The sequence below is a fragment of the Petromyzon marinus genome, chromosome 3, assembly GCF_048934315.1.
Source record: "Petromyzon marinus isolate PM22_M1 ecotype Great Lakes invasive population chromosome 3, UKy_Petmar_22M1.pri1.0, whole genome shotgun sequence".
In the NCBI taxonomy this organism is placed as follows: domain Eukaryota; kingdom Metazoa; phylum Chordata; class Hyperoartia; order Petromyzontiformes; family Petromyzontidae; genus Petromyzon; species Petromyzon marinus.
Window position 1 is genome coordinate 9,832,970 of NC_133669.1, and position 22,263 is coordinate 9,855,232.

The following is a 22,263-nucleotide window of genomic DNA, read 5'->3' on the forward strand; positions in this document are numbered from 1 at the left end:
CTCAACATTCGTAAATGTATGTATTTTTTATATATATATTGAAAGACATCAGAATTACATTTTGAAGGCAGGCAGTGAGGGGTTTCAAATCGCAATCGTTGTCGTGGCCAACGCATACTCAGCTATGCTGATGATTTATAATTGGAGGTGAGGCCAACTCGCCTTTGTGACTTAATCCAGTAGCGGATTGATCATAGCTGATGATTGTGATGATGATGATGATAGGTGATTTTTATAAAGATACACGATCCACCAAACATCGTGGGATTTTAAAGCCTGTCGTAGATCGCAATCCACTTTGATTATTATGATCAATAGGAAATGTGAGACTGATATTGTTTCTTCTCTTTCAAAAAGACGGAGGGTGAATCAGAGATCAGATCACTGAACGAATCGGCACTGCTGAAATCCTGGGTTCAAATCCAGGTTTCAACCATCTGTGATTAAACTGGTCACTAATGACTCAACAACAAAAAATACGATCGTAACGTAACATTTAATCTTGCACTTAATTTGTCTAAATATTCCAGCTCTGAGAATGAAGTGTCTGTTGTACTGTCGTGCGATTAACAGCACTCTCTCTCTCTGAAGCAGGGCAGATGTGAAAATGCTGCCACCTAGTGTGCATAAGAGGTCACGCGAAGATAATTCAATAGCAGTTCTGCGATATCTTCTTGCGCGGACCGTTCTCTAACACGGGGTGCTGCGATGTCCGCACTTGCCCTGTGAGAGTTCTGACTGGATTATTCGTCACGTGACACAGCGCCGATAGCTCGATTGGGATAACATTGTAGAACAAAGTCAAACCAACGATTTAATGGTCTTTAAATTGTCGATGATAGTTTCAACCCGGTCACCAATAACAGCACAAAATCTCATCAAATATAATTGTATTTTTCATTTAATTTGACCCATGAGGGCTAACGTCTATAATTATATCAGGTGACTGACACAAAGTGAACCACTCTGTACAGAACTGTACCGAACATTAAAAATAACATCGCTGTCTCGTAGTGTTCATATTTTAGGAGGCTCCTACTTTGGGATGTTTGGCCAATTATTTGTTTAAATTATGTAAGGTGTGTTTTGAAATTTTCACAATGAAAAGAGAGAACTCGGAGAAAACCGTACTTCCCATACGATAGAATATCACTCGGTCAGGAACCTACTTGCTGTACTATCTATCATCTCTTGGCCACCTCGCAGTTCAGCAGGTTCGAAAATTCTAAGCACGATCCATCAACCCCAAATGCAAACGGTTTGTTTACGGGCCTGCACATAGGCATTGCTAAATATCACAACGTGGGTCCCTCCTGAAAATGTGTCTTGAGACTCCAGTAAGGCTCTTCTGAATAAACAAATACTACAGCATCGTTACTGTGGTTAAGATGGGCCCAGTGGCAGTGATTAGCACACTGCACTCTGAACCCAGCTACACACGAGTTCCATTCTCATCCACAGATAAAAAAAAATCAGTGGCGACACCCCCAATCTTGATCTCGATGTTATAATCGCTGCAAAGTGCCTTGGAATGAGGCGCTATATACATCTAGATAAGAGGCCTTCACCCAGCAGTGGATTGGCAAATGACTGCAAATTACGCTCATCATTTCGCTATTGAAGATTTAATTAAAACAATATATATGCTCAGTCAATTTATGTCAGCCAACTGCTGGGTGTAGGAGGCTTCACCGCACCAAGTCGGTTACGTGGTATGTTTCACCATACTTGACCACCCCACGATCGTCAGCGCGGGTTGGTCAAGTTTGTGGTTGGTCGGGGGAGGGTCCAGAAGCGGTTTACTTACCGCTCACCACTGAAGTTATCCGTGTGAAACCTGGAATCGAACTCGCGTCGCCTCCCAGTAAACATGCGACGTTGTGTCAATGTTGGCATGTGTTTGAAACCAATGGCCCAACGTTGGCTCAACCTTTCCACGTCGACTGGCCTTGGCTCATTGCGCGATTCACTAACCGCTACTGTGCGTCACTGCTCAACGCTATCAAGGGCTGTGACCAAATCACTCGGAATGTGCCCGGTCTCGTCAGATCTCGGAAACAAAGCAGCAATTGTGACCTGGATGGAACTCGGATGGACCACGTGCGGTGAACTCGTGTCCACTGTGAGCGTTTTCCGATGGCACGGGGGGGGGGGGGCTGGATTCATTCATCGTGCCCAGAAAGCCAGCAGCTGGATTCACACCAACAGACATCGACTTGCAGATGCGACTCAATTCGCATCCATAGGAACAAACGATGGGCGAAGATTGTGTGTGCCTAGTGGGGTCGGTTTGTAGGCTGCCGCGGGGTCAAGATGTCGGCAGAGGGCATTGCAGAAGAAAATCTATTTTGTTGTATTCTACTATGCGCCAACGACTATGCTCAACGCCTTTACCAACCCGCCCTGCACAACGTGAAGTATGGTCAACACCCACGCGACCCCCAAGGGGGGTTTGGAGAGGCCCTCATCCAGCAGTGGATTGGCAAAAAGTGGAGTCTTTATGTTCGTGGTTTTGAGTTTTATTTCATGTTTCTGTGTGTGCGTGCGTGTCAAATACTTTTGAAAAAATTCACGAACGCTTATCAGTGCCTACCTTATTACATACCAATGCAGACCTTATTCGTCACCCCGTGCCCTTCTAAATCTCAACGTTCATCCTACAAAGTCCCATCACAAGGGAGAAACACAAACAAATAGACAAACACATTTGTTTGCCCGTATTAAAACGGCTGTAGGCCGTATGGACCTGAAAACTAAATTTCCCTGTACAAGAATAGCAGAATATACAGAGTTGTGATTTATTCTATTTTAGAATGGGGGGGGGGGGGGGGTGAATGGCAGTGCCTCTAGCGGCTGCAGCGATTGCTTGAATCCACGCCTTTGGAAACACGTACGATTCAATTTCACAAAATCATCGATTCTTCGACACGCGATTCCTCGTCACATTGTATCCCCCGAGCTAGGGAATCGATTTACTTCTTTTTTTAACAAGAACCGATACATCGATCCACCCGTTCACCTGTAGTCTCAATGAGGCCTGATGGGAATGGGGTGGGGGGGGGATTGATCCACGCTAATCACTCTGTTCTTTGAAAAGCCACTCCGACGAACAAGGATTCGTATTCACTTGGGATCTGTAATCCCATTGTGGGTGGCGCAGTTGTAATACCCATGCCTCCACGCAAAAGAAGATGCAGCCAAGGTTCGAGTCCCGAATGGGGGCGTCTCTGAGTTATCCCGGTTTCTTCCCATAGCTAAACAAAAACAAATCCCACTCAATATAACTGTTATTCGGCAAATATCTCAATGCTAATACAAAAAAAACAATCTTACCTATAAATTGCTCAATTTGGATTACACAGCAACATCGCTCCTCCCACTACGATGAGACTTGACAGGACCCACTTGGAAAAAAAAGTATCACAGGTGTGATAATAGTAAAGTTGTTATTCAGTTAAACATCTTACAGAGCTTTGGTACACCCTGATGCTGTTCAACATCCTCCCCAACGTTTACAGTGATAGGTTTTGGAATACCGCGGTGCTTTAGTGAGTTCTGAGTGGTGTGTTCATATGGGTTTATTATGCAAGAATGAGGGCTTTGGTGAACCAATGTGTATTTAGTGACATTATATTTGAGGATTTCCCACAACTTGCTTCCTTGGCCCTATGTCATATAAACATAAAGAATATTGCGCATTCAACAGTGCTTTCTTTAGTGGGCCCTATCTATAGGTGCATTTTAAACACATTGAGATTTATATTTAGGATCCCACAGTGATTTGTTTCTGTCGCCGCTGTAGGTTTTTTTTACACACACACACAGATTATATTGGGAAGAAATCCCACAGGGCCTTCAGTGGGCGCTGTACCCGTAAAAAAAATATATAAACCAAAATTGAGAGGATGTTAAGGGAATTCCACAGCACTTTCGTTCTCTGCCATTTGTACGTGTAGAGAGAGAGAGATGCATGTATACATTTTATTTAATCCCACTCAGCATTGGAAGTCGCTGTGTACCACCCGCCACCAATTTGAAAAAAAATATACACATATACCAGTATATTTCCGAGAAAATTCCACATTACTGTGTGTTTGGACCCCGTGCCTTTATTGCACGTTTAATGAATGTGTACAATGCGTACATTTCAACAGACGTGTACTTTGTAACGCTCATAGCTGGTTGTGGTTGGGGAGTTGTGGGTGGTCGTGATATTTAGATTCTCACAGTCTTGGTGGTCGCTGTTTTATTTGTATTTGGGGGGGGGGGGGGTCCAGGTTTTGGTGGGGGGCGAGGTTGCGGAGGGGGGGGGGGGTCTGTGCTGTACAGTGTGGGGGTACAGTGCGGGGATGGACGGAGGAAGGGGTTCAGTGTTGAGTTGCCATGGCAACTGGGCCCTTTCAAGCGCGCTCCTAATCTCTCTCCTCCGCTTTCCCTCCCGTGACATCTCCCCCCCCCACACACACACACGCGCGCTCTGCCTTATATCTCTCTCTCTCGCTGTCTCCCATCCCCTTTAGAATCTAATGCATCTCACGCATCTCCCTTCCGTGACATCATCTGCCGCATCAGCCATGATCAATCCACTGCTGGATGACCGCCCCCTACCCCCCTCCTCTTCCCTACCCCCGAATCCATCCCCTTTTATTCACGGTCCTGCGATGTTAAAATGCAACTATCTCCCTGCCTTATATATCTCTCTGCTGTTGCATCTCACCAGCGATTATCCCGGCGGAGGGGGGGGGGAGTTATTTTTCCGGAGCATAGCCCCGGACAGCTCTGGCTGAAATTAACCCCCTGCAATCTCTTACACTACTATCTAACCCCTCGCTTAATTGCCACGTTTCATTTGTGTTTAAATCTCCTGACACATTAACTCACAAATATCTCTTCCGTCTTTCTTTTTTTTTGCCACGTGCCATATCTCTGGAGCACATGGCTAGCATCATCTCCCCGTGACATCCCCAACCACCTTGTCAATCTTTTCACGCGATCTCGATCCCGTGACATCTCTCCAGAGGAGACAACCCCTGCAATGTCTCTCCGTCTCCCGTGGGTTCGGTCTGGCTTATTGGCATCACGAGACAACTCTCCTGGATTATCTCCCTCCTGTGTCATCTCACGCAGCAATCTGCCTCCGATAAACTCGACACATTCGTCATTGGCACTGCGTTGAAAGGGAATATATAATATCGGGCAATTGTCATTCTTCATTCATTGCACATGTGACGTTTAGGGCAATTGTCCTTCATAGCTTATGATATTTAGCACGTTATTTTTGTTTATTTACTATGAAGGGTCATTCCCTGAAACGTCACCTATTATGTGTCCTTTTAAGGCAGCGTCATTGACCAATGTGTTGAGTGTTTTTATGTAATTTGTGTGTTGTGCACCACTGCTAACGCAGAATCACCAAACAATGGGTGCAATATGTCACTACATCTGTCTCAATAATATCTCCCTTACAGCATCTCCCTGCCTACGAACAAACCATCACGAGCGCCGTCAGATCCGGGATGCTAAGCAGAATTTTGAGCCTGGAAAGTGCTTGGATGGGTGAACCACCACGTGTACGGCTTGAAATTGGCTGCTGATGTTTCTTCTTCTGCTGCTGCTGTTGCTGCGGTGTTTGGGCAGCGGAGGACTGCGCAGGAAATTCCATCGCTGTGCTCGCCGGCTGCGCTAACCCGAACCCGAAGTGACCAGCGCGGTGAAGTATGGCCAAATAACCCCCACATACCCGTCACGGAGTGCAGAGGCCCTCATCCAGCAGTGAACTGATAACAGGGGCGGTACATGGTACATGTACCAAGAGAATCTCAGTAACCACACGCCAAAAAAATGTACATTTGTGTAACACGTATCTCAGTTTAACGCGTAGGCTTTCGCGACCAACATTATCCATAATAACAAAGGTTTTTTTCTAGGGAGGGGGGAGGGGTATAGTTCGCGTATCTACCCAAAAATAAATAAATACAAGATCTACACAATTTATGTTGAGAGATACACACACACACATCTCAATGTCTCTAATATCACGTTGCTACGGTGGTGCTATTGCCTTGTTGCATCTTCCCCGGCCGCCTCTTACGTAACGACTCTCAATTCACTGTCACTCAATGGGCACGTCATGTGGCCTCAGCCTCTGCCATTGATTATTACTACTTGCGATTGCTTAATGCGTCTGTTACATTCGGCCGCGCGGTGTCCCGATTGTTTTACGATTCACGTTTCTTTCCGAGGCGTACGCGTACGTACAGAAAGACAAAGGATCCCGGCACACCTCCAGTTTAACCTTCAACAGGCTGTTGGGGTCAAGTTGCTGTTAGCGAGCAGCTTAACGAGGGTTGGGAACAGCACGCGAACGGATTGTGTAGCCAACACCACGCCCGGCCGCCTTCGTCTCCCCCTAACGCTTATGGTGGACACACCGCAAAAGGGATTCTCTTTGATTTAAGATTGAGTGGACCTATAATGGGCGGGTCCAGGAGCCGGTGCGGATGTCACCCGTCGATGATGTTAGCCGTGGCCGGGATTCAAACTCAGGTGGGCCGGGACAGGTTCCGCAACGCGCTGCGCCGTCAATCACTGCGCCACCTCTCTTCCACCCACGCCACACACATGAACACACATTCACCAACATACACACATGTGCCCGGTGCCGCTCTTAATAGGTGCTAGCTAACAGCCTTTGCGCCTGTGGTTTATAAAGAGACAAAGGGAAAGATCCCCCGCATAGCCTCACCAACACAGTTGAGGCAAGTGCTGTTCGCGAGCACCTATGAAGGCCAGAACAGCACACGGGAGTGGTTGGGTGACCAGCACCACCCGGCCGCCGTTGTCTCGTCGGATGTTTCCATGAAACACCAGGTACTTCATTTAAGGCTACGGTCGATCTCGCAACTGATGTTGGCCGTGAGCAGGAATAGAACTCGGATCGCTGTGCTTCCTAGTGCATCGTGCTAACCACTGCGCCACCGCTCTTTGTGGTTTATAACACACCAATGCACACAGATCCCCCGTATAGCCTTTACAGACTGTTGGGGCAAGTGCTGTTAGCGAGCCCCTATGAAGGCCGGAACAGCACATCAGGGGGTGGGTGGCCAGCACCAGTGCCCAGCCGCCTTTGTCTCACGAGTGGCGATGTTTGCACACCGTACCAGGCACTCATCTGAGGCTGAGTCGACCTAGGGGGAGGCCCAGGACTGGTTGAAATGTTCGTCACTGGCGTTGAGTGTGAGCGGGAATCGAACTCGGGTCGCCGGGTTCGTAGCGCAGTGCGCTAACCGCTGAACACGCACACACTAACACAATAATGCACACAAGCACACAATTACGCACTCATACAAGCACACTCAATCACGCACTCTCTCTCACACATACGCGCGCAGGTCACTTTCACACCCTTTCGCACACATATCTGGGCGAGACGCCTAATAACATTTCATAGTTTTATGAAATTCGGCAGTAAATTATTTAACAAGAATGAATACACATATATAAATGGTAGCCTCCTTTAAAATTAACAGCCACGCTGACCCAATTCCCACCCTACACACGCCAAAATATGTGGAGCCGCCTTTATTAAGAATCATCATTGACCTGAGGTTGCCACGCGGTTCAAAGGTCAGGGCGCTGATCGGGCTCCGCTGAGAGCTTGGGCTCATTTCGCAGGCACGCCGCCTGTGATTAAAAACCGGGTTCTCAAGGGTTAGCGAGTCGATGGTCTCAGCCCGGTCACCGATAAATGCATAAAAAAACAACCCCGTGACATTTACCTTTGGTTTTGCACTTTGGCTACACTTTGCAGCTCTAAGAATTTTTTTTTAAATACCTGTGTCACTGGCATGCGTCAAACGTTACCCTGGCGTCAGTGGCACAGGGCTTTTTGGAGGAAATGGGCTGCTGCCTATTGTGTAGGCCAGAGAGGTCACCGATAGGCTGGTGACACGGCCTCGCGGTGAGGGCGTTTGGCCGCTATAGCTGCAGAGGTTCACGGTTTGAATGTAGCGGCCTCTTAGCTGTTTAACCCGAACCTCTGATTAGTACGGTTGGCTGCGTACGATACGAAAGATGTTTGACGTACATACATACATACAACCGCCCCGTCTTCTTCACAGTGGACGCTCAAGATCCCGTGACGTCATTCGCAATAGTAGGTCAAATTTGCCAAATTTGATTGAAATCCTCATAGCAATCACCCCCCCCACCGACCCTCTTAAAACAGGCATATGAATCAGTGAGGCTTTCCTGGGAAAATAAGTGAAAGCAATTAGTGATAATCCATTTTCTCGTCACTGGTTTCAACCTGCCGCACCATGCAGGGACTATGCTGACCAAGGTCAGTGCGCAGCTAACGAGGTTATATGTTGATAGAGGGGGAATCCGGGACCTGTCCAAACTGGAAATGCATACAGGTGCAGACAATGATGAAAATTGTGGAAGTTTCTCCTTTGACCAGACGGGATGGAAGACTTAGAGCAATGAACAGTGCAGACGATTCCGTCGTGGCCTGGCTGCCCCTAAACACGCTTACGCGAGAAGACCTGCCCAGTAGCATCTTTCACGAGCCTCCTTTACACAGTCCAATCGTGTCCTCTTGTACTACATAAGCCCACCTTGTCTCTAGCCTGTGCTGTCTCAATTTACACCGCCTCTGTGATTTGATTACCGTTCCTATACTTCACACTCCTATCGTGTTTTTTGTACTTGTAACTTTCTGACCCGCCCTTACTGGACATCTGTGAAAAAGAGCTTTACAGCTAATCAGATTCCTCCAGTATTAATACTGATTCTGATTCAAACAGACACTGCTTTGGCATGCGATGGCTCGGCATGCGGTGCCATATGACCCAGTACAAAGCAGCCGTCGTCTGCTAAGTACTCCACTGATGAGACTGTGTCCAGATCTTGATTTAAAGCTTTCGTGACTGCAGGGATTCATATTCTTGGTTCTTTCAGTAAAGTCACCACGTAGAAGGGAAACAATAAAATATAAAAAATATAAAACAATAAAATTATCACGACGTTCCGACTGCAGTCGTGAGAATTTGTGTTGCAGTCGAAACGTTGTGAGAATTTTATTATTTTATATTTTATTGTTTCCCTTCTACGTGACTTTACCGAAAGAATCAAGAATATGTGTCCAGATCGTTCAAGTATTTGAAGCCTCTTCAGACAGCCCATCCTGGATGAACCCAGGATGTATATATAATAGGTTAGTTTGACATTTTGAAGCCAACACATGTGTTCTTGTAAAGGGGTCGATACTTTTGCAGGAATTGTCTTCAGTGGATGCCCTCTGCGCTCCTTCCTTGGGCTGGTACACATTATTTACACAAACTTGGCTTGCCGCAATATAATTTTTTTCCACGATACAATACGATATTCATTTTTATTACACTATCGCGATGATCAGCTTCCCATAATTGTATCGCTCACCTTTTATTGCAAGTTATTGCGCACTGCTAACCTCCCCGTACGAATACGATTACTTCTACACTTCACTCAGCATAAGCCTGCCATAATCAGTCGTCTCATCATTGAAACGTTGCAATCTATAAGGCACATGCTGTCTATTACACTCGAAATTATTATTGAATTCCGCAAAGGATGACGTTATAATTGACATTCCGTCAATTAATCGGAAACACATTTTGCAAAGCATTAATTGGGAAAAAAGAGTGTTCGTTTAGAACTTTAATTAAGGAGTTTGTTATTTTAGATGTGTTTCGGGAAATTCAATATGAAATAAAATGAACAGATCAACGATAATCAATTTATTACGATATCTCGCAAGAACGGATGGTGCGATTGTCGGTCTTATATCGTGCATTGCGATTATCGCGGATTTTATGTCCCATATCGTACAATCCGATTATCGTGGGTCTTGCATCGTACGATATGAGCATCGTGGATTTCATACCGTTCATCGCGGCTCTTATATCACTACTTATCGTGGATATCGTCGTATCGCCATATCGCGACGGGCCCTCTCGCGCGCGCACATGCTCCCACGCCGCGTCACGTGACACGAACCGGGAGCGCGCCCTTATTTATTTATTTACATCGCGCGAGCTGGGGGGGCGTGGCGTGGCTGCATCACGTGACGCGGCCACGACCCGGAAGGGACCGTGGATACCTTTGGAGGCCGAGGGGCTTTACCCGCGTTACCGGCGTTACCCGGGTAACGTTACCCAGTTTTCACCACCGCGTTCCCGGCGTTACCCGCGTTACCCGGGTAACGTTACCCAGTTTCCACCACCGCGCTACCGGGGCGAACGCCACCAGGGACCACGGTACCCGCGTCTCGCGAACAAAGTTGCCAAGCGTGAGCCGGGGTAACGTCATCTTTTCCACCGCACGACCGGCGGTGTTACCCGGTTACCCCATCCTGGTACCCACCCTGTCGCCATGGTTACCTCGCTGATTATCCGGCCGCGTTACCCGGTGACTGCGGTTACCCAGTTATCAACTGGTACTCGCCTCGCATCCATTTACGTTCACGTCTACTCGCTGTGCAACTTAATGTCTAATCCGCAGTGTTGCCCAGTTAACCCACAGGTTACCCTCTCTGTTACTCGGCCACTCTCAGTTATCCGACTTTACCCGGTTATCCGCAACGTTATCCAGTTACCCACGTTTATTCGCAGTTTACCCAATTACCCTCAATTACTCGCATCGATACCCATTCACCTAGGTTAATCTACCAGTTACCAGGTTTCCCGGTGGGTTATCCAGTTACCCTCTTGTGCTACCAAGTTACCCTATATATTACAAAGTTACCCATTGTGTTACCAGGTAACTCAATGCGTTACCAGGACACCATCTGTGTAATCAAGTTACCGCATTAACATGTAACCTTGTTGCCAGCTGTGTTACCAAGTTATAGTGTTAACCAGTTTACCCGATGTGTAATTATGTTGTCAGACGTGTCACCAAGTCATTTGGGTTACCAGCTATGTTACCAAGTTACCCGTATTGTTTATCACGTTAGCTTGTGTGTTACCAGATTATCAGCCGTGTTACCAACTTACCCGTCGTGTCACTAGGTTACCCTCTGGGTTACCCAGCGCCATGAGCTGGTGGGCACGACGCCAGGAGCCTGCGGCGGCGGCGCCTTCTGTTCTCCAGTCGCACCGACAGTTGCAGATCCAGTCGCTGCAAGCAGCCATACCGGGGTGCGGCGACACGGGCACTACAGGGGGGGAGACATCACGGGAAATACCGGGGTGGCACGGGGCAATGGGGAGACAGAGACTCCGGAGGCCTCTGGCAACGGGCAAGGGGGTTGTGACAAGGGCGGTGGCAAAGAGAGACAAGACGGAGGCGATGGGGTCGGGAGGATCGAGACGAAAGAGATGCGCGGGGTCATGTGGGGACAGGAGGAAATGCATACAGAGAGGCACTGGGAAGCGGAGAGAGTGTGACAAGGGTTTACACAGGTTTGATTGGGGTGCAGAGGACACATTGGGAGACAACGGTGATGGTGGAGAATGGGGGACACGTCGAGACAGGGCGACGGGGTGAACATGAGGAGATAGCGACACTGGTAGGCAGAGGGACACGTGGGCAGTTCGAAAAGGGGAAGGGGACACAGAGGATATGAGGTAAAGAGGGAAAGGGAGCCTCAAGGAGACGGAGACATTGATGGACAGAAACCTGGGATACACACGTGGTCACGGTGTTGATGTGGATTTTGTGTTTCTTAGCGGTGGTGTTTATGGTGAAGGTGTTGGTGGTGGTCATAATGAAGGTGGTGATAATGTTACATTGCTAATTAAGGTCGATAATGTGCACCATGAAACTAAAGTATTTATCCATAATACAGGGGTTTTTTTGGGTTAGATCGCGCAAAAATATAAATGTGTTGTTAAACCCGCCACCACCCAACACAGCCACTTAGTAAAGTTTGTCACGTTACTAGTACAGCCACACCGGTGTGTTGGAGAGCCAAGCCACAACATTTACAATCTGAGTACGACGTTTCGCCAGTAATTAGAACTAGCTTCATCAGGCGACGACCATATTTGTGGATAAATCATCTGTTTCGTTCCGTAAATAGAGGGGTAGATGTGATAGCATCACTTGTGAGCACTTCTTGAGCGATTTGGGGGGTGATTAATGAATGCGTATAAATGACAATGGGTATCCATTGACGGTTGGGTTATTTATATGGTAATCAACGTACATTATGCATGCACATTGCACAAACCAATTGCACTTTATGCAAGCCCATTGTTGAAATAAAACTTTTTAAAATATTCTCTTGGAAAAACTTGGGTTTTTTTCTTTCACCCTTTTAACTATTCTTTTTATTTTAAGACAGTATTTGTACAGTAGTTTGAAGTAACATTGCGGTTAAAGAGTAAGGCTCTAATGCATTCCCCATAAGTTAGCGTTAAAGATCGTAGAGTATTTCGCAATATTATTAATTGCTTGAGGGTAATTTTCACTTGCCTCTTAAAAATACATTTTACTCCGTGTCAATAACGAATGGTAAATTTCATCTGGTGTGCTGGTTGCACAGTGGAGGTCTGGATATTGCATTGATGGCTGTTTTGGTTCGGTTGTTGTGTAGGACGGTGGAGATGCAGAAGGACATTGTGTATAACGTGCCAGCAGTCATCGACAACCAGACACTCACCATCAACGTGTACGTGCGTGAGATGCGCGTGTGTATACACCTAGACACATCACATGTATGCACCTGTGCGTCACCACAAATGTATGCATTCATTAGCCATGTAATGATTTGCGTCCCTTGCAATTCGATAAATTGTCTTATTTCAGGGTCACTGATTGGGATCATAATCCCATTGAAGATGCAATTGATTTTTTTTACACTTAAAAAACATTTTTGCGAGTTTTCCCCTGGTTGTGCTGTTGGGTTTCACATGATGAGATGGATAGTCCACTCGGATCTGTCGCAGACCAATGCAACCCTTAATGAGTAGAGAATGGTCCATGGAAGCGGATATCACAGGACTACTTCCAAGATCCCTCTAAAGGGACCTCTGGTCCAAACAGTAGGGAGCAGCACTTTACCACCTGACCTGCTTTAGAGAGTCATTAATGTGCATGGCATTACAGTCAAACTCAAACATTTAACCCCCAGGGCTGGAATTTAGTCAATGATGTGCAATGCCAAATTTAATTAGATGGTTTTTTTTGTCCGGTCATTGGTCTTCGTCTTGTGTATGGCGATTCAAAGCAAGGGTTGATCACAGTTATGTGATGAGGTGATGTAGCCAGTTGATGGCTATCACAGTCATTGGTGACGGGGCTAAGATCATCAAATTATTACACTTGAGAACCGGTTTCACCACTGGCAGTTGCCTGGATTCAAACCTAAGGCCTGATTCATGTCAGTGGTCTGACTTGGTGTGTTTACATTGTGGTGTGTTGTTGTGCCTCTGTTGGCTGGAGGAGTCACGTGAATTAATTACACAAAAAAACATACAAATTCAAAATAATATATTCTCACATGCACAATTGTATTAATCTATTGTGAGGATCTCGTGTTTATTGTAGATGTATGTTGATATGTGTATGCAATTATAGTGTAGTGGGGAGTGGTGGCGCAGTGGTTAATGAACTGCACTCCAAACTCGGTGACTTCAGTTTGCTTTCTCGCCACATCTATCATTAATGGCAATTGATATCAGAACCGGTCCTGGGCCCCCCTAGGTCAACTGGCCACACCACCACTTCCTTGAGCATTATCCTGGCCTAACAAGGTGCTCACTAATAGTACTAGCCTGAGCAGTCTGTAATGCTATAGAGGGGATCTTTGTCTACATGTGTGTGTGCCATCAGGTTTCTCCCACCACAGTTTCCCCAGGATCGCCCGGTCGTGCACGTTATGCCGTATGTTCGTCACCCTTGGCTCAACGAGAAATGTCAGGTCATCGGCTCCCCTGCCATCAATGGGGTGCGTGTGTGTGGATACATGTGAGGACACCTGGGGAAAGGTGGGGGCATGCTGGGATACATGCGGAGATGCAGGAACACCAGGGGCATGCAGGAATGCGTGGAGACACATGGAGATGGAGGGTGACTCATGCTGAGATGTGCGGTGGCACGGGGACATGCGGGAGGGAGATGAGTTTCATATGGAGACCTGTACAGAAAGATCTGCAGGCATACGGAGATGTTGGGAAACACACAAGAACATGGGAGAACATGACAGAAACACAAGGACACAGCAACATGTAGAGACATGAGAACATGGAGACACATGGTGATATAGGGAGATGTGAGGACATGGAGACACAAAGACACAAACAGGGACATGCAAAGACCTGCCGTGGAGGAGACACAGAGAAAAATGGCGAGATGTGTAAGGCTATGCAGTAGATACATGGGGAACCACATCGGTACATGAAGATACATGTAGTGACATGAAGCATGCACACCGATTAGCGCACCTCCAATTAGTACGGTTGGCTACATATGGCATGAAAGAAGTTCACTATACATACATGCATGAGGACATGAAGAAAGTACAGACGGATATGCACTGTGGACCAACACAGATGCGCATACAGGGACAAGCATCTTGACAACCAGGGACACGGAGTTACGAACGGGGAGACACACGACTATTGTATGTGTACATCGTCTGCATATGTGTGTGTGCGCGTATGTGCAGTTTGTTATACAGTCTGACCTGGGAAAAGCAGTGGTCAGCGTCGTGGAGGAATTCAGGACAAACCCTCCTTGTTTTGGGTGTGAATTCCATCTCATGCCACTCATTGGAACACTCGCAACACTCAACACCCTCGCACACATGCGTACACACATGCACACCGATAACAGCTTATGTTGGCAGGTCTTAATTATTACAGTTGTATTGTTTTGAATGCTAACCTTTAATTATTGATATGGCAGTATTGTTACGGTATTATCACTGTAATTAAAGTTACTGTTATTATTGCCCATTCTTCTCCATTGTATGCACACATGCACACACACACGCGCACACACATACGAACGCTAACACTCAAATGCACATACATAAAAATGTACACACATGCACACACTTGCATGCATACTATATTTGCATGCACACACTCATTTGCATGTACATGCATGCATGCTCATACATGCATACAAACATTTGCACTCACCTACACTCATGTACGTGAATGTTTACATCCATCTGCATGCACGGACACACACAGAGCCTCTCGTGCTCCTTATTCCACTCAGCCAACAGGCTTTGCTCCGCCTGCCGTGACCTCTCACCCTACCTTGACCTCGCACTCTGACACGACCCCCTTGGGCAAGGACACGAGAACACAGGTGAGCATGCGTGCACAAGGGTACTTGTGCACATGTGCACACACAGGCACGTACAAACCTGCACACATATAGTCACAAGTGAACAAGTAGAGACGTGTGCTCTCATCCACATACAAAGGCAAAGAATCCTCCTATAACTTACATAGATTGTTGGGGAAAGTTCTTAGTGAGCATCTAAGAACACCAGCATGCCATATGAGGGGGCGGTGTGGCGAGCACTATGCCATGTCTCCCCACTGTTGTGTCATAGACTGCATCAGCTCCTCATTTACAGCTGAATACACCAAGGTGAAGCCAGGACCAGTTCAATTAAGACTTTGGAATTGAATCCAGGTTTCTGGTTTTATATAGCAGTTCACTAACCACTACGCCATTGACACCCACATATATGTGTGCATATGGACATACAGGCACATGCCCATCACGCGACAGCACAGTCCATCTACACACTTTTTATGAGCCGTGACTCATACTAATATGTAATATTAATAGTTGCGTGTCTGTGTTTCCATCTGTGTGTGCTATGTATGCATCTATGCAATGCTTTCTCTTTCTAGAAGGGCGTTGAAAGTTCAGACATTTTTGCACAAGTGGCAGAGATGAGGTGAGTGGGTGGTTGGATTAGTGAGTGGTTTATGTTAGCCTGTGTGTCAGTGTGAGTGAATGTGTGGGTTTGTGCCATTGTGTGCTTGCTGGTGGTAAGTTCAAGTGAGCGTGATAGTGTGTATTAGTGTGTGATTGAATGGGTGAGTTCATGTAGTGTGTACGTGTGGATTTTGTGGTGTGCATGTCCGTAGCGTGGCTTGTACGTGAAGAACACGAGGTATTAGCGCCCAGTATCGCTTGTGTGAGTTGCGTGTTGTGTTCGCATGTGTTTAGCTTGTCGGAGCTGCGAGCACTCTCGGACTCTGATGAGCAACTCGGGGCGCTCGTGCTCACTCACCCGGCCGTCGTGACATTTTGGGAGGAGACGGTGGTGCAAGCGACGAGAAACGAGGCGCTGGCACGTGGGGCGTCACGCACGCACCGCACTGCACCACGTACACCGCTCTTACCGCACGCACTATGCCATGTGTACCCCACCATATGCACCACACCATATGCACCACACTGTACCAGCCTCGCCCATGTTGCAATCCCCGCACCAAATGGTCTACGCCACACTCAATGCAGGCACACACTTTATGCATTTCATCAGAGGGCATTCCATTGCCTGCAGGTATCACAATATATGCATTGCACCCCACGTACCACATGCGCTCCCAGTACTACACTGGTAAAGGTTGTTGTGACATGATGGTGATGATGTTAATATGTATAATATATAGCGTGGAGTGTTTAGCGTGACTGGGCTATGAACCTTGCCACCTGGGTTCGATTCTCGGCCACGGCTAACATCAGCGGCAAGTGGTATCTGAACTGTCCCTGGGCCTTCCATTTCAGTAACCTGCACTGACGTGTTGAAATATGGACAAACAACCCCCATGACTGATACGGGATGAGGAGGCCTTCACCTAGAAGTAGATTAACAATGGGATAATTATATTATAGGTGATATTAGTGATGGGGTGATGGTGGTTGTAATGCTTTATGGTGGGGGTGTCTATTCCAGATGAAAACTTATCCATGAAACCTCAGCTGGATTGCAGACGAAATGAGTTTCTGCAAAAGGTGAGTGTGGCATGTGCATGCACTTGTGCACACATATACAGAAGCACAGCAAACACTGCTGTTAGAGCAAGCGCTGTTAGTGAGCGCCTTTGAATGCCGGCAGGGCGCAGCTTGACGGCCTTAGGCCCAGCCACCTTTATCTTTTCAGTGTTGATGTTTACACACTGCACCAGGTACTGATTCATTCTCAGGCGACAGAGGAGGCCCAGAACCTGTTCAGATATCGCCAATGTTATCAGTGACCAGGATATCTTGATTGGATGGCCAAGTTCATAGTGTAGTGTACTACCCACTGCCACCACACTACCACTTAATATACACACATGCACACAATGCATACCTACATGCATGTACTGTGTGTGAAATTTGAGCATTGATGTGTGGTGATGTGATCATGTGATATAATAAGTTGTTACTGTATATGAGTTGATATGACGTTGAGTGATGTTACTGGCAGAGCTGCCTTAAGGTTTTGAAAGCCCGGGGCAACATGCATTTATGTATGTGGAGTGAGTTCAACTGAGTCGCAGACGTACTCTTGGAGGCAACACATTTATTAACACCAACACACGGGGTAACTGCCCCTTTACAGAATAACAACATTTGGTGGTGACCACCAGGCTAACTACACGAATTACAACGTAACGAGCTACTACGGACCGGACCACAGCTTGGATCCAGGTCCACGTGTTGGAGACTCTGCAAGACGTAGAACGTAGACGAAGGTTTCTTCAGGATGAACAACAGCGCCGGTCCCTCTGGGGGACCCGGCTGATATCCTCTGTGGCGTGGCTGGCTCCGCCCTTGGCCACGACCACCTTCTAGAATCCTCGAGCAGGATCTCGACCCTGACACGTGACCACCCCTAGCCCCCACTTGGGGCCCCTTTGTAGACTTAACCGGTCACGTGTCCTCTCGGGTCAACCAGAGTGCCACGGCCTTTAGTAACCCCATTTCCATGGCCGGCACTCCCATACCCTGTCCTGTAGGGGTCGGCACTGCATGCCAAGCGTGGTGCCATCCAGCGCTATAATTCAGCGCTCACCGAGCCCCTCTAGGGCCGGTAAGGCACCCACATCCACGTGGTATCCGCGATGTCAATACATCGCACGCCGTGCTTCTCTAGGGCCGGCATCACACAGTGACATCCCGCGATGTCACTACATACGTAGCCAACTGTGCTAATCAGAGGTGCTGGAGCCAGATGAGGTCTCTTTAGGATCCATTTGGCCCTTTATGAGGCCCCCCCGGGAAAAATGGACCCCATGGCTATGGACACTGGATATCAATGCTGTGATAACATTGATGCGCGATGATTTGTGATGTTGGCCTATGACGAGTGATGGAATGTGGAATGTAACAGCAAAAAAAATGTGAGTGACTGAGTGATCTCTCCGACAGTGTGAGGAGTTGAATCGCTTCAAGTCGGCGTTTGACAAGAAGGTTGAAAAACAGCATGAGATGAATGAGGTGAGGTGGGGGCACCTCACAACACACACCCCTTGCTGCCTCTGTGTTTCCCACTTGGTGGCATGTGTCCCCATGCCTCTGTGTTCCCTTGTGTCTGTGTGTTATAATGTCCCTGCGTCTCCAAGGAATGAGCATACCAGAGACTCGTCTCAATGTGAATATCTCTGTATCTCAGCTCCAAGGAGTGAGTCTACTGGAGGCTCGTCTCAATGCAAATGTCTCGTCTGTGTCTCTGTATCCTAGGAATGAGTATACTAGAAGTTCATATCAATGTGAATGTCTCTATGCCTCTGCATCTCAGCTCCTAGGAGTGAGTGCATTGGAGGCTCGTCTCAAAGTGGCCGCCCTCCAGGCGGAAGAAGAGTCCGAGGCGTCTGCCGAGCGCTTCCTGGATGGGAGTTGCAGTCTTGAAGATTTCCTGCCCACGTTCATGGAGGCACGAACGGTGCGGTGATGTCCTTCCTTGTATATCCTGTGTCTCCCCTGTGTGCCGCGTGCTTTCCGAGTCCCTGATCATCCGCTTACAATTGTTAGGAACTTGACCATGTACAGTTGTTTTTGCATTGTTTTGGTCATGTGTTTCTGTTGTTGCTGGAACCAAGTTTCTATGGTGTAACCAGGTTCCCATCGAAAATTAGCATTTATTGCCCAATGGGTTTTGCATGTGTCAAAAATAAACCTTAACCATTACGATTGTGGGCAAGCCCAGGTAAAGCTGTATGACTTGGAGTTTGATAAACCTTTCATGGTTGGTATAACGTCTACGACGATGAGCTTCTATGGCTCTGCTTGAGTTCACGAGTGTGTTTCATTATATTTGTATGTGCTCATGTGTGTGAATGCAGCTCTACCACATGAGGAAAGCAAAGGAGGAGAAACTTCTTCAGCTACTGTGACGACCGCTCTCCCTCAGCATCCCAGACCACACAAACTGGACTCTCTCAACCGTGGCGGGGGGGGAGCGACCGACACCTACGGGCCTCTCCGTCAGCCACAATCAGATAAAAGTGCGCGATGGAGGGGTGTGGCCCTCGTCATAGAAACGTGGAATTGCCACCAATGGCTCGGAGTGGCCAGCGGACATGAGTGCTGCCTCATGCCTCACTTGAGCACGGAGACACTTTGCCTTGTATGTTTAAAAAATCAAAATAAAATGTGCTGCCTTGGCAGATTTGCGAGTTGTATATAAACAGCAGGCGTCTTCTGTTTCATCGTATTCGTGAAATGCGATTGGATTCAGCAACAAAGTCGGATTTCAGAATCGATATTCTCAAGTCGTGAGCCTGTGACGAAATTACCTAGAATGCACTAAACTCATCAGGTTCTTGAGGGTGAAGCAGGTTTGACCATGCATAGTGCTTGGATGGGTGACCACCACGCATGAGCCTAGTGTGATCGGCGGCTGCAGAGGCATGTGGTTAATGAACAGCAATGCAGGAAATATATTGTTGTGCTGCACTTCCATAATCCCCACCTTAAACCCATGCTGCAGAGTGTTGAAGTATGGCCAAGTAATCCCCATGATTCGCAAGACTTTCAGAAGTAGATTGACACAAGGCCTGCACATGTTCATTAACATTTTATAGTGGCGTTCGATTTTACCGGTTCCTCATCGGCAGTGTGGCCTTTCAAATTCAAGGCTATGGATCGAGCAGTTGCAGAGAAAAAATAAACCTATCATCTGAGGTGTGATGTCATTGCTTTATAATGAGATGGCATCCCCCAGTGGGAAAGAGCTTATCCTGTTAAATGGACATAATTAGTGGCGTCATCGGATTGGATGTTATACAGTCCTGCTTTAGTGACGTCAAATTTTGAGGTGAGGCAGACAATCTTATGTGATTCCAGACCTGCTGTTGTGCGATGATGTCATTCTATTCGTATTCCCATCGAGTTGTGCTTTTATACCGTAATTTGATAAGCCACTTGTGGAAGGTTTAAATGCGTGACGTCATCGTAAGAGGGTCCGATGATCATTGTGACGTCATGCATCATGTTATGTCAACGTTTCAACTGAACGTTAACACCCTTCTGCATTTCAGTTTCATTTATTTGGTATAGCCCTGTGAGCCATTCGGCTCTTGAATCGGGTGCAACCGCAACAAACAAAAACATGAACAATAAGGATCATTAAATTTTGATTTAAAGCTTTCGTGACTGCAGTAATTCATATTCTTAGTTTTTTCGGTAAAGTCACGTTGAAGAGAAACAACAAAATAATAAAATATATAAAACAATAAAACATTCTCACGACGATTCGACCATAACTCAAACGGTCATCTTCAACGTGACTTTACCGAAAAAACTAAGAATAAGGATCATTGCCCAAAAGGCCGCTTTTACATATTTTTATTTAACGATATTTTCCCTTTTCGTTTATTTTCATAACGGATGGGATCTGACCCCGCTCCTCCGGTGAGCACGGTTGACTACGTACATGCCATTCCTTACCGACGTCGAGCAGATGACGTCATCTTGATCAGCGGCGTCAGTGACGTCAACCGACCCGTGATTTTTTATCGACGTCACCCGGATCGAGATTACCCACCGTGACGTCGCCTCCGTTGAGACGCGTTGAGTGACGTCATCACATTTTGATTTATGGCAAATTGGACAGATGACGTAATATGCGCGGGGGAGTGGGTGCGAGGGTTTCTGTTGGTGACGTCGCACCCGTTGTGAGTGACGTCATCGCATTTTTCGGGGGAACCCCCCCCCCCTAGCAACACAAGCGGGCTTTGCCGTAAAGCTAATAAAAAAAACCTGACAATATTTTTACGACGGCGGCGTAAAGCGAGTCACTGTTCGATCGTTTTGCGATAGTGAGACAGCGTCGTAAAGCGAATCACCTGTCAATCTTTTTGCGACAGCGTTATAAAGCGAGTACCCCCACCCACTCAATTTCTCTGCAGTGGGACCCCATCACAATTAAGATCTGCCCCCCCCCCCCAAAAAAAATATAAAACATGCTTAAAATCGCTTTAAACTATTGTCATTGTAGTGGGTATTTAACGTGGCGCTGCACTCTGATGTTGTAGGAGAAAGCATTTATAAAAAAAAATATTTAATTAAGTAGAACGTGTCTATATTTATTTAAAGTTGCGCATTTTGATGTGACGTCACATTTCTCAACCCATATGGATTTTTTTAATAAAAAAAATCGAATCCAAATCTCATTTGCACTTCATTCTAATCCGCTCCACTAAATACAATTCTCTTTGCACCCCCCCCCCCTGCTAAATTTAATGCTCCACCTCCGTACAATTCTAATTGTAACGTTATTTTCGTGTCCCCCCTGCGATGGCAGCGGTGCGACACGCACAGCGACACACACGGCAACTTGTTGACACGCTCGTCGCTATCTACAATAGCCGACGTTTCGAACCAATGGCCCTTCGTCATGGCACACCCATGCTGACGGGTAAATAATAACATTACTGAAGGGCCATTGGCCGAAACGTTGCTTTAGTTTACGACGGTGTTATTGACGAGTGTGTTGTGTATTTGTTGTTGTTAAATATTTAAAACTCAACACATTTATCATTTTTATTGGTTCGCCAATATTGTGTCCACTCTACCTGCACTCTTATGCAAGCTATAGAATCCAATCTTTATCCCTGCTCCCTTATACGCTTTATGAAATCCAATTAATATTCTCCAAATCTCTTATACACGCTAACAAATACAACCAACCCCTCTCCTATCCACTCTACACATTTTAACAGCACACCCCCATCCGCTCTACAGATTTCAACCACCTCCTATCCGCGCTACAGATTTAAACTCTCCATTCCCATCCGCGCTACAGATTTCAGC

At 46.9% G+C, this 22,263-nt stretch overlaps 1 protein-coding gene across 4 annotated transcripts; it reads left to right on the forward strand.

Moving 5' to 3' along the window:
• Nucleotides 1-9,888: 9,888 nt before the first annotated feature.
• Nucleotides 9,889-19,637, forward strand: VPS37A (VPS37A subunit of ESCRT-I). 4 transcript variants are annotated; one of them, XM_076073854.1, is made up of 12 exons: nt 9,889-10,340; nt 11,052-11,180; nt 12,581-12,655; nt 13,819-13,933; nt 14,654-14,730; nt 15,186-15,306; nt 15,864-15,910; nt 16,186-16,313; nt 16,919-16,977; nt 18,379-18,447; nt 18,749-18,892; nt 19,293-19,637. In XM_076073854.1, the coding sequence occupies exons 1-12, from the start codon at nt 9,904-9,906 to the stop codon at nt 19,341-19,343; spliced, it is 1,452 nt and encodes a 483-aa protein (XP_075929969.1). In that variant the 5' UTR covers nt 9,889-9,903; the 3' UTR covers nt 19,344-19,637. The 4 variants fall into 4 exon arrangements, with proteins under 4 accessions (XP_075929969.1, XP_075929975.1, XP_075929979.1 ...); XM_076073860.1 differs by having other exon boundaries at nt 9,889-10,298; XM_076073864.1 differs by having other exon boundaries at nt 10,075-10,186.
• The last annotated feature ends 2,626 nt before the right edge of the window (nt 19,638-22,263 follow it).

Excerpts from the sequence above, each read along its gene's own strand:
- VPS37A (XM_076073854.1), top strand. The coding sequence starts at position 9,904 with ATGAGCATCGTGGATTTCATACCGTTCATCGCGGCTCTTATATCACTA. Across the intron at positions 12,656-13,818 it reads CAGACACTCACCATCAACGT|GTTTCTCCCACCACAGTTTC; the intron begins GTACGTGCGTGA and ends GTGTGCCATCAG. Across the intron at positions 15,911-16,185 it reads GCACAAGTGGCAGAGATGAG|CTTGTCGGAGCTGCGAGCAC; the intron begins GTGAGTGGGTGG and ends GCATGTGTTTAG.